General features: G+C 37.7%; 1 protein-coding gene across 2 annotated transcripts in view; it reads left to right on the forward strand.

The window, feature by feature from the left end:
• Positions 1 to 18,323, forward strand: part of LOC121371314 (MAPK/MAK/MRK overlapping kinase-like) — a 67,630-nt gene that overhangs the window by 40,690 nt on the left and 8,617 nt on the right. For both annotated transcript variants that reach the window (XM_041497115.1, XM_041497116.1), the window contains exons 7-12: positions 1,818 to 1,903; positions 2,730 to 2,822; positions 12,483 to 12,584; positions 12,951 to 13,124; positions 14,395 to 14,626; positions 17,745 to 17,942. In XM_041497115.1, coding sequence (XP_041353049.1) covers positions 1,818 to 1,903; positions 2,730 to 2,822; positions 12,483 to 12,584; positions 12,951 to 13,124; positions 14,395 to 14,626; positions 17,745 to 17,942 — 885 coding nt within the window. The remainder of the gene's footprint in view (positions 1 to 1,817; positions 1,904 to 2,729; positions 2,823 to 12,482; positions 12,585 to 12,950; positions 13,125 to 14,394; positions 14,627 to 17,744; positions 17,943 to 18,323) is intronic.

Consider the following 18,323-nt stretch of genomic DNA (forward strand, 5'->3'; position numbering starts at 1 on the left):
AAGAAAGAAATGTTTTATTTAACGACGCACTCAACACATTTTATTTACGGTTATATGGCGTCAGACATATGGTTAAGGACCACACAGATTTTGAGAGCAAACCTGCTGTCACCACTTCATGGGCTACTCTTTCTGATTAGCAGCAAGTGATCTTTTATTTGCGCTTCCCACAGGCAGGATAGCACAAACCATGGCCTTTGTTGAACCAGTTATGGATCACTGGTCGGTGCAAGTGGTTTACACCTACCCATTGAGCCTTGCGGAGCACTCACTCAGGGTTTGGAGTCAGTATCTGGATTAAAAATCCCATGCCTCGACTGGGATCCGAACCCAGTACCTACCAGCCTGTTCACCGATGGCCAGTATTCACAATACGGTATTACATATACAGAGTTCAACACCTTGAATTGCCTGTCTTTGATGGCCACTGAAGATATGTCCCTTCCATACCTCTTTGTACTTGTAGAAGTTATCTAAAAGTTTAAAAGTTTGTTTTGTTTAACGACACCACTAGAGCACATTGATTTTTTAATCATAGCTATTTGATGTCAAACATTTGGTAATTTTGACATATGTAGTCTTAGAGAGAAAACCCGCTACATTTTTCATTAGTAGCAAAGGATCTTTTACCATCCCACAGACAGGATAGCACATACCACAACCTTTGATATATCAGTTGTAGTTCACTGGATGGAGTGAAAAATAGCCCAACGGGCCCACCATCGGGGATCAATCCCAGACTGATCGCGCATCAAGCGAGCACTTTACCACTGGGCTGATTAGAGGTGATCTGTTGATACAGGTAACCTCAAACAGGTTACTTTCATAAGGGTCTTGAGTGGTCGTATAGAGACAGGTTTAACTGTACCAAAAAACTGATCTGTATTGCAAGAAATGTACTCTTGTCGTTTACAGAGGGTCTTGACATTCAGAATTAATTTAATAATTAATTATCACTTGGCTAAAATATGTTTAATGTACATGTGTGAGATAATTCATATATTATATATATTGTTATGCACGTTCTCTTCTTTGGAATGTTCGGATATATGATTAATGGTAATGGTTGACTCTCCTCGGGAGACCCATTAGATTATTCTTCCACTCCAACCAATGCTTGACAAATACCATGGTAGAAAAGATTAAGGGGGCAGGATTTAGCTCAGTCCGTTAAGCACTCGCTTGAGGTGGCTGTGTCGCATGTTCGAACCAGCTCGGTGGATCCATTCAAACTGATTGGTGTTTTTCTCGTTCTAACCAGTGCACCACAACTGGTCAAAGGCTAAGGAATGTGCTTTCCTGTCTGGGGGAAAGTGCATGTAAAAGATCCCTTGCTGCATTAGGAAAAATGTAGCAGGTTTCCTCTGATGACTATGAGTCAGAATTACCAAATATTTGATATCCAATAGCCAATGATTAGTTAATCAATGTGCTCTAGTGGTGTCGTTAAACAAAACAAACTTTTTTGTTTCTAATTAAAGAATATAGCCCACCCAATAGCAGTAATTGAAGGTTTTAAACTCTAGACTACAGTTGTGGATGGGTGAGTTATGTTTGGCATCAGAGAACTGTTCAAGCATGTCTGTCATGGACACATCTTCTGACAGAGAATTCTAAGACAAATGTTTGACATGTATAACCACCTATTAAGTAATGTGATGTTATGTCATTAAATTATCCTTAATCTAACAACCATCTCCAATTTGCTCAGAATATAGTCAGAACCCTATTAATTAGACATCTGCCTTACCAGCATTTTATTATTATCTGTAGCAGCACTGTCCAAGTAAATTGAACCATAATTACTGTGTTTGCAGGAAGATTTGCTCAAACTAGCAGACTTTGGATCTTGCAGAAGTGTATATTCAAAACAGCCATACACAGAATATATCTCTACAAGATGGTGAGATGTTTATATGGGTTTCCTAGAAACAGTAACAACAACAACATGCTAGCTTAAATGGAATACAGCAATAATATAAATGAAAAACAATGTGCCATTATGATACCAGTATTTGTTTTATTATTTTATCGGTTTAGTATAAATTGTGTACTGAGAATTGTACTAAATGTGATCTGTATTATATCTTAGTAGATTTGACACATAGCCCTGTGATACCACACCTTTGTGACACCACACCTTTATGACATCACACCTCTGTCAATTGACACCTCCATCAGTGTCACACAATGTAGGACATTTACTGTGTTGGTGTATCAAAGGTACCAAAGTCTTGTGTGGTTATTTTCCATTTTTATGGATGTCCATATTCTATTATTAATGAATATATTTGATTACACTAATGACTCTGCCATACACATTTTATTTCACAAGTTTACCAATCAGCATATTAAACAATTTATAAACTGCATGCTATATCAATATTGTTATGGCAGACTTGTTACATCAAGCATAGGGTTTGTGTGAATAACCCAAACCGTAACATTGATTGTGTATGAAGATGATTGAAGAACATTCATTGTATAGCAGATTCAATCATACTTAATGTTTGTAATAAATACATTACAATTTGTGGAATTATAAATAAATTATAACACTTGCATGAATATTTGGGAATTGTCTTATGCTCCTCAATCTTGCTTGAAGAATAAACCAACGTTTAAACTTGTTCCATAAAAATCATATGGCACTCCTGCTCATGAAATAATCTTTCTATATATAGCATGCACGTTGAAGTAATAATCTGTTATTTATCCATCGTTTCTAGGTACCGAGCACCTGAGTGTTTGTTAACAGATGGATACTATACATACAAAATGGACATATGGAGTGTTGGGTGTGTGTTCTTTGAGATTCTCAGGTAAAGCTTTTATTACTACCAGTAATTAATTCTTATTTTTTAATTATACATACAGTGAAACCCTTCAAAACGGGACCCTCTTTCAACAGGAATTCTATCAAAGCCGGATGATGATGATGATAACTAGTTTAACGTGCCCATATACCACTAGGGTTTCGAACACGCCCATCCCGAGTCCAACCTCCGATAAGATCGGTGGCCTGACTCGAGATGGAGGGGGGGGGGGGGGGGGGGGGGGGTGTTTGAAAATGGGCAGAATTTTGAAAATAGAAATTAGTAAAAAAGTTAATAAATTAAATAAAAAAAATAAAAAGGTTACAAGCCAAAAATAAAAAAGAATTGACCGCTCGGCCGAATTAATTTAATTAATTAATTTGGAGCATTTTAGAAGGACAGTCCAAAATTAAATAAGAGAAAGAAGAGAGGATTGGACTATTTAATAATATTTTTTTTTAAAAAAGAAGTAATTTGGACATAACATTTTTAACGCAGATCTAAAAGTTTAAAGTCCGATCGATATGTCCACGCATGTGGCCTCGTTAAGGCCTTTTGGGTGCACAGCTTAAAGGGACGAGATGGATTGAATCCCGTCAAGAAAACCCCTAGATTGACAGTTGATAGACGTTGAAGGTGTAGTGCTGTGCTGAAATACAGATCTTGAGAAGCCGGATCCGTCTGAACGAGAGAGAGTATCAGACTAGGGTATAGTCCAGTCGTCATGGGTTGGTATAGTGGTGCGGACGGGCCCGACTCCGGAGGATACGAGATGGTATCACTATAAAGAAGGTAAAGTCTAGAAAAAGAGTAGTAGGGGCTGACCCCGCTTCCTATTTCTTCTTAGAGTGGGGCGGTCAATCTTCCAGTGCTGCTAGGACAGGCTCGGACATGTAGAGACTAAACGCGAACAACTGTGGCGTTCTGCAGAATGGCCGTCATACGAGTCACGAAAAAAACAAGTCAACAGTCAGACGGAGAAATGACGTGGAGGCAAGGAATCTCGCTAAAAAAGAATCCAACCTGGTGGTGCAGGTTGTCGAAACGAGAAGCGTTCCAGCGTTCAATCAATTCCAATGGCCGCATACATCCCAGTAGAAAACTTCATTTCGCTGACAAAAACAATGAAATGAAGGACCCCCAAGTCGAGCACACGAAAGCACGTGCAGTGTGCACAAGCAAAACAAACTCGTCAAAGCCGGACATTTTTCCATTGTTCCGTAATTTATGTGTCTTTTAACACTAAAGTTTACCTCTCAAAACCGGACACGTCTCTAAACTGAACACTAGACAAATAATTCAGTCCCAAACTCTTTATTTAGTGCAAATTGTATCTCTGAAAACCGGACAATCATACCGTTATCAATCATTATGGTGCCACTGATAGTGTCATTTATTGTCACTTCACTGTCTTCAGCCAGATTACCTGACCACCGCAAACAATGTGCACATGTTCAGGTTAGCGATTAGAAGTGTAATCACCTTTACATATGACTGGGTATGGTTGGCAAATAGCAATTAAGCAATTAAAGATCAACTGACAACTTTGATATCCTCCACTTTTATGTTTATGGTTTGCTTCTAGCATCGGCAAAACAACAATGAATTTAATCCACTGTCTTCCTATTGTTTGAATGTGGTTTTAAAAACCTTTAGTCCTATTTAGCAAACTAAATAGAAAGCAAAAGTAATGTTGGCTTTGAGGTGTCGAAAAGATTTCAGTAGCGTTTCATTGCTCTATCAATTTTCAGCATGGAACGTCCAGATAAATGTTGCTGTATTGAACTATCACTCGAAGATGAAATTAAAATTATTAAAAGTTTTAAAATTATACAAGCAAACATTACAAATATCTCAAGTCAAAGGTTCTTCATTGGAACATCTTCAAAACATATAAAAGACTGAATAGGAACAGGACACCAGTGGAAACAAAAGGCAAAAAATGCTTTTGTATTATGATTGAATGCATGTTTAACGACACCCCAGCACGAAAAACACATCGGCTATTGGGTGTCAGACTATGGTAACCAATGCATGCATGTTTAACGACACCCCAGCACGAAAAACACATCAGCTATTGGGTGTCAAACTATGGTAATCAGTGAATGCATGTTTAACAACACCCCAGCACGAAAAACACATCGGCTATTGGGTGTCAAACTATGGTAATCAGTGAATGAATGTTTAACAACACCCCAGCACGAAAAACACATCGGCTATTGGGTGTCAAACTATGGTAATCAGTGAATGAATGTTTAACAACACCCCAGCACGAAAAACACATCGGCTATTGGGTGTCAAACTATGGTAATCAGTGAATGAATGTTTAACAACACCCCAGCACGAAAAACACATCGGCTATTGGGTGTCAAACTATGGTAATCAGTGAATGAATGTTTAACGACACCCCAGCATGAAAAACACATCGGCTATTGGGTGTCAGACTATGGTAATCAATGCATGCATGTTTAACGACACCCCAGCACGAAAAACACATCAGCTATTGGGTGTCAAACTATGGTAATCAGTGAATGAATGTTTAACAACACCCCAGCATGAAAAACACATCGGCTATTGGGTGTCAAACTATGGTAATCAGTGAATGAATGTTTAACAACACCCCAGCACGAAAAACACATCGGCTATTGGGTGTCAAACTATGGTAATCAGTGAATGAATGTTTAACAACACCCCAGCATGAAAAACACATCGGCTATTGGGTGTCAAACTATGGTAATCAGTGAATGAATGTTTAACAACACCCCAGCACGAAAAACACATCGGCTATTGGGTGTCAAACTATGGTAATCAGTGAATGAATGTTTAACAACACCCCAGCACGAAAAACACATCGGCTATTGGGTGTCAAACTATGGTAATCAGTGAATGAATGTTTAACAACACCCCAGCACGAAAAAACACATCGGCTATTGGGTGTCAAACTATGGTAATCAGTGAATGAATGTTTAACAACACCCCAGCACGAAAAACACATCGGCTATTGGGTGTCAAACTATGGTAATCAGTGAATGAATGTTTAACAACACCCCAGCACGAAAAACACATCGGCTATTGGGTGTCAAACTATGGTAATCAGTGAATGAATGTTTAACAACACCCCAGCATGAAAAACACATCGGCTATTGGGTGTCAGACTATGGTAATCAATGCATGCATGTTTAACGACACCCCAGCACGAAAAACACATCGGCTATTGGGTGTCAGACTATGGTAATCAGTGAATGAATGTTTAACAACACCCCAGCACGAAAAACACATCGGCTATTGGGTGTCAGACTATGGTAATCAGTGAATGAATGTTTAACAACACCCCAGCATGAAAAACACATCGGCTATTGGGTGTCAAACTATGGTAATCAGTGAATGAATGTTTAACAACACCCCAGCATGAAAAACACATCGGCTATTGGGTGTCAGACTATGGTAATCAGTGAATGAATGTTTAACAACACCCCAGCATGAAAAACACATCGGCTATTGGGTGTCAAACTATGGTAATCAGTGAATGAATGTTTAACAACACCCCAGCACGAAAAACACATCGGCTATTGGGTGTCAGACTATGGTAATCAATGCATGCATGTTTAACGACACCCCAGCACGAAAAACACATCAGCTATTGGGTGTCAAACTATGGTAATCAGTGAATGAATGTTTAACAACACCCCAGCATGAAAAACACATCGGCTATTGGGTGTCAAACTATGGTAATCAGTGAATGAATGTTTAACAACACCCCAGCATGAAAAACACATCGGCTATTGGGTGTCAGACTATGGTAATCAATGCATGCATGTTTAACGACACCCCAGCACGAAAAACACATCAGCTATTGGGTGTCAAACTATGGTAATCAGTGAATGAATGTTTAACAACACCCCAGCACGAAAAACACATCGGCTATTGGGTGTCAGACTATGGTAATCAGTGAATGAATGTTTAACAACACCCCAGCATGAAAAACACATCGGCTATTGGGTGTCAAACTATGGTAATCAGTGAATGAATGTTTAACAACACCCCAGCATGAAAAACACATCGGCTATTGGGTGTCAGACTATGGTAATCAGTGAATGAATGTTTAACAACACCCCAGCATGAAAAACACATCGGCTATTGGGTGTCAAACTATGGTAATCAGTGAATGCATGTTTAACAACACCCCAGCACGAAAAACACATCGGCTATTGGGTGTCAGACTATGGTAATCAATGCATGCATGTTTAACGACACCCCAGCACGAAAAACACATCGGCTGTTGGGTGTCAAACTATGGTAATGCAAACAAATAAGGTCATGATCAACATCAATAAAAAAATTCAAGATTTAAATAAAAACAGTGTAAAGAACTCTGCAAAAATACAAATATCACATAGATACTGACTTTTACTCAAAATTTCAATTTGTGCTGTATTGGCCATTCCTCAAAGAGAATGTTACACCCCTGCACCACGATGAGGTTACAGCATGCGCAGGGGGCTTTTGTATCAGTGCACACCCCTGAAAACAGGACACCTCTAAAAACCAGACAATTTACTTAGTCACATGGATGTCTGATTTAGAGGTGTTTCACTGTATTTTTAAGAGTAATAATCAACAGATACATCAAGGTCACAGCTAGCTTTTTCTTTAGTCATGAGCACTATTTAATGTCTAATATTATTCTTGAAAAATGCCTGTAAGGACAACTTATTCCAAAAACAACCCCAGCCCACACATATATAAACTTTTACTAAGCAGGGTTTAAACCAGACTCAAATACTTGTTAGGAATTTGGTGAATTTGGTTATCAAATCTGTATTCAAACTCAAGTTTCAATTAGCCATACTTACAGAATAGCTGTGGGTCTACAAACGGCATAGTGATTAGTCTACAAACAGCATAGTGATTAGTCTACAAACGGCATAGTGATTAGTCTATAAACAGCATAGTGATTAGTCTACAAACAGCATAGTGATTAGTCTATAAACAGCATAGTGATTAGTCTACAAACAGCATAGTGATTAGTCTATAAACAGCATAGTGATTAGTCTACAAACAGCATAGTGATTAGTCTATAAACAGCATAGTGATTAGTCTACAAACAGCATAGTGATTAGTCTATAAATGGCATAGTGATTAGTCTACAAGCAGCATAGTGATTAGTCTATAAATGGCAAGGTAATTGGTCAACAAATGGCAAGAGATTTTTGAATGACTTTTTTTTAGCAAATTAATAATGAAATTTATCCTATAACTTACCCATGATATCCATGTCATAAACCCATGTGATAATTTACTTTATTAACCCGGTTAATAATGGTATGCAAATTTGCAAGGTCTCTAGATAATGTGTTGCTGGTGATGGGTCATTTGCTTACAAGCCAACAAGACCCGTGTACCTGAGCGTAACGTTTTCAAAGATTTGTTTAAAATACGTGACGTCAAACTAATCTGTGTGAATCGTGATGACGTCATATTATTGATGGCAGCGACTTTAGTACTGTGATTTACTAAAATAATTAATTAAAATGTTATTTTAGAAGTGTTATAGGATAAACAGAATTCGCTACTCGTGTTTTTTAATATGTAAAATATCAACCTCATCTAATTAATCGGTATTTGCAGAGCCTTGACAAATACTGATTAACATAGACTCGGTTGATATTTTCCTTATTAAAAAATACTCGTGACAAATCCTCTATATATTTTCCAAATTAATTTTTAATGTGCATTTAGCAATCTAGCGAACAAGAGATATGGATAAGAAAAATGTAATTTAACATAAATTTATTCAGAACAGAACAAAACTAAATCATTGAGATGTAGATGTAGGGCTTCTTTCATAAATGTCCTTTCGTAAATGTTTTTATCATTCTCTGTAGTAAAAACATAAATAAAAAAAGTAAAAAATAATATTACATGGTCTACAATTAAGCCTATTTAAATAGTAATCTCATCAAATATTTTTAAAATGACCATCCATCTCAGTGGTATCGTGCTTAAGCCATCGGACATAAGGCTGGTAGGTACAGGGTTCGCAGCCCAGTACCAGCTCCCACCTAGAGCAAGTTTTAATGACTCATTGGGTAGGTGTAAGACCACTACACCCTCTTCTCTCTCACTAACCACTAACAACTAACCCACTGTCATGGACAGACAGTCCAGATAGCTGAGGTGTGTTCCCATGACAGCATGCTTGAACCTTAACTAGATATAAGAACAAAAAATAAATTGAAATGAAATGAATATGAAATAAAAATGACCCTTTTTAGACAGGTGGCTGCTTAACAGAGCTCAAAATTATTCTGTATTGATTTTGTTATTGAACTGTATAGGAGTTTATGTCAGTCAGTGAACTGTGTAAAAGTGAGTTCAAACTGTGACATGTATGGAAGATTAATTACCACGTACATGGAGTACAATGCATCACGTCTCCATTAGCAGGTACCCAGCAGTCAATTCTCACCGACTTGTATTGATTTTATGGCTCCATATTGGTCTAACTCAGTTGGTTGAGTACTCGCAGGTCGAACCACCTCACTGTGGTGCAGGGGTGTAACATTCTCGGAGAATGGCCAATACAGCACAAATTGAAATTTTGAGTAAAAGTCAGTATCTATCTGTGATATTTGTATTTTTGTACAGTTCTTTACACTGTTTTTATTTAAATTTTGAATTTTTATATTGATGTTGATCATCACCTTATTTGTTTGCATTACCATAATTTGACACCCAATAGCCGATGTGTTTTTCGTGCTGGGGTGTCGTTAAACATTCATTTATTCCAACCTGTGCACCATAACTGGTCAAAAGCTGAGTTATGTGCTTTTCTGTCTGGGAAAATGCATATAAAAGATCCCTTGCTACTAATGGAAAAATGTAGTGGGTTTTCTCTGATGACTATATGTCAGAATTACCAAATGTTTGCAATCCAATAGCTGATCATTAATAAATCAATGTGCTGTAGTGGAAGTAAGGAAATGTTTTATTTAACGATGCACTCAACACATTTTATTTACGGTTATATGGCATTGCTCTAGTGGTGTCATTAAACAAAACAAACTTTAACTGTACTGGTCCATCAGGGCCGAATGTAGCCAGAAATCTGAGGGTGGCAATAATAAAAAAAGAGGATCTTGAATGAAAGTTTAACGACACCTCAGCACAAAAGTACATTGGCTGTTAAACAATGGTTAAAAATTAAAAAAAAAAAAAAAAAAAAAGAAGGGAGAGAATCAGGACAGCAATATAGACACAAAAGTTTTGTTTAACGACACCACTAGAGCACATTGATTCATTAATCATTGGCTATTGGATGTCAGACATTTGGTGATTTTGACATATAGTCTTAGAGAGGAAACCTGCTACATTTGTCCATTAGTAGCAAGAGATCTTTTATATGCACCATGTCACAGACAGGATAGCACATACCACGGCCTTTGATATTCCAGTCGTGGTGCAGTGGATGGAGTGAGAAATAACTCAATAGGCCCACAAATGGGGATTGATCCCAGACTGACCGTGCATCTAATGAGCGCTTTACCACTTGGCTACCTCCTGCCCCTGTCCCAGACACTGAAAATAGCCAGAGATAGTTTCACAAAACACTGTAAGCCTAGTTTTGAATGTAAATATAAATCTATGACTAAACCACAGTTCTTATTACTACATGTATTAACAGTACAAATATAGTTTGAAGCACACATATATGTGAAATAGATGTCAAACACAAGTAAACCTATGATACGTATAACTGCTAGTCACAGACATAAAGTTACAATGGTTTGTGAAACAGGCTCCAGATGTAAAGTTAAAATGGTTTGTGAAACATGCTCCAGATGTAAAGTTACAATGGTTTGTGAAACAGGCTCCAGATGTAAAGTTACAATGGTTTGTGAAACAGGCTCCAGATGTAAAGTTACAATGGTTTGTGAAACAGGCTCCAGATGTAAAGTTACAATGGTTTGTGAAACAGGCTCCAGATGTAAAGTTACAATGGTTTGTGAAACAGGCTCCAGATGTAAAGTTACAATGGTTTGTGAAACAGGCTCCAGACATAAAGTTACAATGGTTTGTGAAACAGGCTCCAGACGTAAAGTTACAATGGTTTGTGAAACAGGCTCCAGATGTAAAGTTACAATGGTTTGTGAAACAGGCTCCAGATGTAAAGTTACAATGGTTTGTGAAACAGGCTCCAGATGTAAAGTTACAATGGTTTGTGAAACAGGCTCCAGATGCTGTGCCTGAGATGGATGTGCCTCAACTGGAAATGGAGAGAGGCTGTAGGTTGATATTATATTATTAGCTAGATATGAACTCTGTATTCACAATTATTACCATCAAATATGCAAATTACAGTTCACAGACAGCACTTGGGGTCAAATGTGCTGTTACAAATAAAGATGTTTCAATATGCTTTGTTTTGACTGTCAGTATAGAACTCTACATGTGTCAAATCATCAACATCCCCATTAAATATGCACATTACAGTTCACAAACAACACTAGGGGTCAAATGTGCTGTTACAAATAAAGATGTTTCAATATTCTTTGTTTTGACTGTCAATACAAAACTTCTCATGTGTCTATGAACATTCCCATCAAGTGTACACATTACAGTTCACAAACAGCATCAAGGGTCAAAGCTGTGATTTCAAATAAAGATATTTCAGTACACTTTCTTTTGACGGTCAGTACAAAACTCTATAAGTGTCTAAACAAGGAACTGCTTTCAGTGCCATGCAAATCTACTTGAAACTGAGTTTACTGTAGATCAGAAACAAATATTGACAGTGTTTTGCTTTTAACACACATAATAGTTCTTTAGGGAACTATTAATATGGATCAGTATTGTTAAGATAAATTCAATGTATTTTGTCGCATGCATTGTTATGTATGAGACCTTTGTTATTTATCACAAATTGATTGTGTAATAGTTGGTGAATGTCTCGAATACCCTTGTACATGGGTGATTTGGTATAAATAAAGTGGAAGGTAATTAATGCTGCACATGGTGGTTTCGGTAATATAATCTAAATGTGTCACCTAGAAGAAGGTAGTTTTAGTTATAAAATATTAATACTAAACACATCAACACCATTTGTTTTATTGATTATTTAAAGAAAATAAGGGTTTATAAAAATGCTTCACGTGGTACTTTCTGTAATATAATTTAATGTGCCAACTAGAACAATCAAGATTTAGTTATAAAATATTAATACTAGAAACATTAACACTTATTTGTTTTATTGATCACTTTAAGATCACCAAGTACACTGTTTCCATTACCATATGTAACTCAATTGGCAAACTATACAAATTAATGCATATGATTGTTTTTTATAAAAGTGTATTCTTAAAAGACAAAATATGCAATTTCTCATACTCTTTATAAATCAATATCATAAGCTGAATGTACGAAGCCTGTTTTTCTAAAACGTAATATAAATATATGTAGTTACACATATATAAGACAAAAACAGGCATTGTAAATTTGGTTCTTTATGGGGGGTTTTCTGTTAAAAGTAATAAGACCAAATATGTTTTAACTTGAATGAAAATGAACAGAGCTTTATCTTCCAATAATATGACTGAAGGTGTAAAGTAGAGCCATTAAATTTGCAGTCAGAAATTCATAACTGATGTCCATTTGTTGTTATTACAGCTTACATCCACTGTTCCCAGGGTCTAACGAAGTTGACCAGATTGCAAAGATCCATGACATCATGGGTACCCCTGACCCCAGCATACTCAACAAGCTGAAAAGGTAAGCAATAAAAATTACAATACTATCACCATGTCCAGTTATATCACTGTACAAAATGGACCAAAGGAAGTTTTTTTTGTAGGTGTTAGTTAGCAAGCTGAAATGGTAAGTGTATAATTATGTATGCAATAAAAATTACAATGCCATCGGCATGTCCAAAGTTATATCTCTGTACAAAATGCCCCAAAGGATGTTAGCAGGCTGAAACGGTAATTGTATAATGTATGCAATTAAAATTATAATACCATCAACATTTTCAAAGTCATATCTCTGTACAAAATGCCCCAAAGGATTTTTTTTACAGGTGTTCGCACACTATAGTATGCATGTTGGCACTGTTTGACTTCGAGAGGTATTTACTTGCAGGTCTCGAGGAATGAGTTTTAACTTCCCTGCCAAGAAAGGCTCAGGCATTGAGAGGTTGTTACCGAATGTGTCTCAAGAAGCGGTAGAGCTCATCTATTTAATGTGTACATACGACCCCGATGAACGAATCACTGCCAAAGAGGCAGTTAGGCACCATTACTTCAAGGAACTGAGGTGAGTTCAAACAAGGATGTATATACCAGAATGTAGCCATTAATTGCAATGGAGTTGAGAGTAGTTTCTACAATTTGCAAACAGTGGGCAAACAAAGCTGATATACCTTGATTACAGTGGAAGCCATCATTAGCTATTAATTATTCAAACATTTCTCACAAGTTTAATCATGCTATATATAAATATGAATATAAATTAAGTAATATTGTTTTTATTCTCTAAGTCAGTGTCAACTATAATAATGCTACCTTTTTGTCTGAACTTTACAAAGTAAAAAGGAGAGATATGGGTATTACTTTTCCAATGGCAGTGACAGTAATGGTGTCTACTTATGCAGTAAAGTTTAACATTAAAGTTTTGCAGTTCGATCAGTTTGTCTCAAACTATAAGTCCTAGTCAATGAATCTAGGTTTATGGTGGCACCTATGAATGTTCATCACAGTGTCACAAACTATAAGTCCTAGTCAATGAATCTAGGTTTATGGTGGCACCTATGAATGTTCATCACAGTGTCACAAACTATAAGTCCTAGTCAATGAAGCTTGGTTTATGGTGGCACCTATGAATGTTCATCACAGTGTCACAAACTATAAGTCCTAGGTCAGTGAATCTAGGTTTATGGTGGCACCTATGAATGTTCATCACAGTGTCACAAACTATACGTCCTAGTCAATGAATCTTGGTTTATGGTGGCACCTATGAATGTTCATCACAGTGTCACAAACTATAAGTCCTAGTCAATGAAGCTTGGTTTATAGATGCACCTATGAATGTTCATCACAGTGTCACAAACTATACGTCCTAGTCAATGAAGCTTGGTTTATAGATGCACCTATGAATGTTCATCACAGTGTCACAAACTATAAGTCCTAGTCAATGAAGCTTGGTTTATAGATGCACTTATGAATGTTCATCACAGTGTCACAAACTATACGTCCTAGTCAATGAATCTTGGTTTATGGTGGCACCTATGAATGTTCATCACAGTGTCACAAACTATAAGTCCTAGTCAATGAAGCTTGGTTTATAGATGCACCTGTGAATGTTCGTCACAGTGTCACAAACTATAAGTCCTAGTCAATGAAGCTTGGTTTATAGATGCACCTATGAATGTTCGTCACAGTGTCACAAACTATAAGTCCTAGTCAATGAATCTTGGTTTATGGTGGCACCTATGGCCGGTGAGACATTTAATTTGCTAAATTATTGTTAACCTAGAAATGAACTGTAAACAATTCTGACAGTGTTGTTGATGTTTATTGTACTTCAGGGATGCTGACCGAAGAGCCGCAGCAGCTGCTAAAGCGCGGCATGTGGATGAGTCCAAAAAGGTCATTGAGGTAATCAAGCACCCGTCCAACCCACCAATGGAGGAAGTTAAACAGGAAGAAGAAAACACTTCGATTTCCCTTCAAGCCGTGCCCGAGATGAAAACTTACTCATCGGTACCCAAGGCTCAGTCTCTGCCACTGCCGCACCACATGTACCGGGAACGCAGACGGGTAGGTGCTATCACTGACCGCAGCATTGGGCGGCCCAAGCTGGATGCATTCCAGACCAGTGTGTCTGACAGTGAGGCCGGTAACTTCTTAGGTACTAGGACGGGAAGGAAGCGGGTAGGTGGTAATGGTTTCCGTGTGGTGCTGCCCTTATGGGATGGATGGTTTTTCACACCACTGAGGCGTATATATATATGCAGTGTGATTTAATGTCACCACTTGAGGTTTGATTATATGGTTGAATAACTTCACCATTGAAGGTTGTGCAGTATGATAACCTCACCACTGAGGGTTATGCAGTGTGATAACCTCACCACCAAAGGTTATAAATGTAATGTGATAACCTCACCACTGAAGGTTATGCAGTGTGATAACCTCACCACCAAAGATTATAAATGTAATGTGATAACATAGCCACTGAGGGTTATGCAGTGTGATAACCTCACCACCAAAGATTATAAATGTAATGTGATAACCTCACCACTGAGGGTTATGCAGTGTGATAACCTCACCACCAAAGATTATAAATGTAATGTGATAACCTCACCACTGAGGGTTATGCAGTGTGATAACCTCACCACCAAAGATTATAAATGTAATGTGATAACCTCACCACTGAGGGTTATGCAGTGTGATAACCTCACCACCAAAGATTATAAATGTAATATGATAACCTCACCACTGAGGGTTATGCAGTGTGATAACCTCACCACCAAAGATTATAAATGTAATGTGATAACATTGCCACTGAAGGTTTTGAAGTGTGATCTAACATCATTCATTATCATTCATTTTATTTTCATGCTTACCTAAGTAACATTCAAGCATGCTGTCCTGGGCACACTCTCTGGCAGAGAGAGAGAGAGAGAGAGAGAGAGAGAGAGAGAGAGAGAGAGAGAGAGAGAGAGAGAGAGAGAGAGAGAGAGAGAGAGAGAGAGAGAGAGAGAGAGAGAGAGAGAGAGAGAGTGAGTGAGTGAGTGAGTTTAGGTCGTTAAATTTGCTCTGGGTGGAGCTGGTATATGGATGTGAACCTCGTACCTACCAGCCTTAAATCTAATGGCTTAGCTACTACACCAATGAGGCCAGTTTTTCCATTAGCAGCAAGGGATCTTTTATATGCATTTTCTTATTGGACAGTACATACCAAAGTCTTTGATATACCAGTCATAGGGCACAGAGATATGAACATTGAACTCATGCAAATGTCTTAACCACTGTGCCACTAAAGCCACTTGTGATAACCACATAATTGCAGATTCAATTCTTATACTACTGAAAATTATATTGTGTTAAAATTACTGATTTTGAATAGATGAACACTACTTTATTGTAATAAGGTTTTGAAAAATCTTCACAAAATCATTTTATTTGGAACTGAATTTGTGGAGATGAAAATGCCAAAGTTTGAATAATCTACCTTAATAACACACTACAACATGCGTGCAACAGTTCTAAATTATTTCCTAAGCTAACGAAGACAGCTGTTCCACAAGGTTCAGTATTATATGCCCCATGTTCTTCTTAATATTCATCAAATAACTCATAAATTCACTTATGTTTGTACATACTTAGATACACATGTATTAACATATAGTTTACAATGTAAGATGCTAAAAGATCCATGTATTTTCATCATAGTCATAATCATCGATACTATTATTATTACAGATTTAGCAATTATACCAAGAAGATAGTTTAAATTGTTAGTATTACATTAATTACAATGAAACATAATAATTATTACAGGTTTGTTTGCTTAATGTTTTGTTGTAACAATGTTTAAGAACTTCCAGTATTACAAAATTCAATCGAACATTAAGAAATATCTTTTCTTTATACATAAATACCATGAATATTATTAATTTCAAACTAATTTCCTCTTCATTTTTGTAGTTAAACCTAATCCTAAACTCTGTTAATGTGCCTATTTCCATTTAAGGTTCAGACACATCCATCTCACACCCCATCTCACACCCCATCGCACACCCCATCTCACACCCCAATCTCTGGCATTGTCAGTGGTCGGGTATGAGACAGAATGTAGTTAAAGACGACTGAAGTGATGATATATTAACACATCCATCTCACACCCCATCTCTGGCATTGTCAGTGGTCGGGTATGAGACAGAATGTAGTTAAAGACGACTGAAGTGATGATATATTAACACATCCATCTCACACCCCATCTCACACCCCATCTCTGGCATTGTCAGTGGTCGGGTATGAGACAGAATGTAGTTAAAGACGACTGAAGTGATGATATATTAACACATCCATCTCACACCCCATCTCTGGCATTGTCAGTGGTCGGGTATGAGACAGAATGTAGTTAAAGACGACTGAAGTGATGATATATTAACACATCCATCTCACACCCCATCTCTGGCATTGTCAGTGGTCGGGTATGAGACAGAATGTAGTTAAAGACGACTGAAGTGATGATATATTAACACATCCATCTCACACCCCATCTCTGGCATTGTCAGTGGTCGGGTATGAGACAGAATGTAGTTAAAGACAACTGAAGTGATGATATATTAACACATCCATCTCACACCCCATCTCTGGCATTGTCAGTGGTCGGGTATGAGACAGAATGTAGTTAAAGACAACTGAAGTGATGATATATTAACACATCCATCTCACACCCCATCTCTGGCATTGTCAGTGATCGGGTATGAGACAGAATGTAGTTAAAGACAACTGAAGTGATGATATATTAACACATCCATCTCACACCCCATCTCTGGCATTGTCAGTGGTCGGGTATGAGACAGAATGTAGTTAAAGACAACTGAAGTGATGATATATTAACACATCCATCTCACACCCCATCTCTGGCATTGTCAGTGGTCGGGTATGAGACAGAATGTAGTTAAAGACAACTGAAGTGATGATATATTAACACATCCATCTCACACCCCATCTCTGGCATTGTCAGTGGTCGGGTATGAGACAGAATGTAGTTAAAGACAACTGAAGTGATGATATATTAACACATCCATCTCACACCCCATCTCTGGCATTGTCAGTGGTCGGGTATGAGACAGAATGTAGTTAAAGACAACTGAAGTGATGATATATTAACACAATTTTAACTTGTATTCCCATCTGATTTCAGCGGAAACACAAACGGTATGCCGAAAGTCAGCAATTTCCGAATCACACTGGATTACTTCCTCACATGCCAAAACAGTTGCCTTCGTACAACCCTTCATATCACAGCACATCATTTGCTTCTTCGTTCGGCAAGTTCAACGCCACCAACACCACAATGTTTCCAACTATCAATAATGTTAACACGTTCAAGCCACATAAGGTAAGCACAGTGAAACCTGTCTAAACTGGATCACATTGGCAAGTTCAACGCCACCAACTCCACAATGTTTCCAACTATCAATAATGTTAACACGTTCAAGCCACATAAGGTAAGCACAGTGAAACCTGTCTAAACTGGGTCACATTGGCAAGTTCAACGCCACCAACTCCACAATGTTTCCAACTATCAATAATGTTAACACGTTCAAGCCACATAAGGTAAGCACAGTGAAACCTGTCTAAACTGGATCACATTGGCAAGTTCAACGCCACCAACACCACAATGTTTCCAACTATCAATAATGTTAACACGTTCAAGCCACATAAGGTAAGCACAGTGAAACCTGTCTAAACTGGGTCACATTGGCAAGTTCAACGCCAC

Source organism: Gigantopelta aegis, chromosome 4 (genome assembly GCF_016097555.1).
Source record: "Gigantopelta aegis isolate Gae_Host chromosome 4, Gae_host_genome, whole genome shotgun sequence".
Taxonomy (NCBI): Eukaryota; Metazoa; Mollusca; class Gastropoda; order Neomphalida; family Peltospiridae; genus Gigantopelta; species Gigantopelta aegis.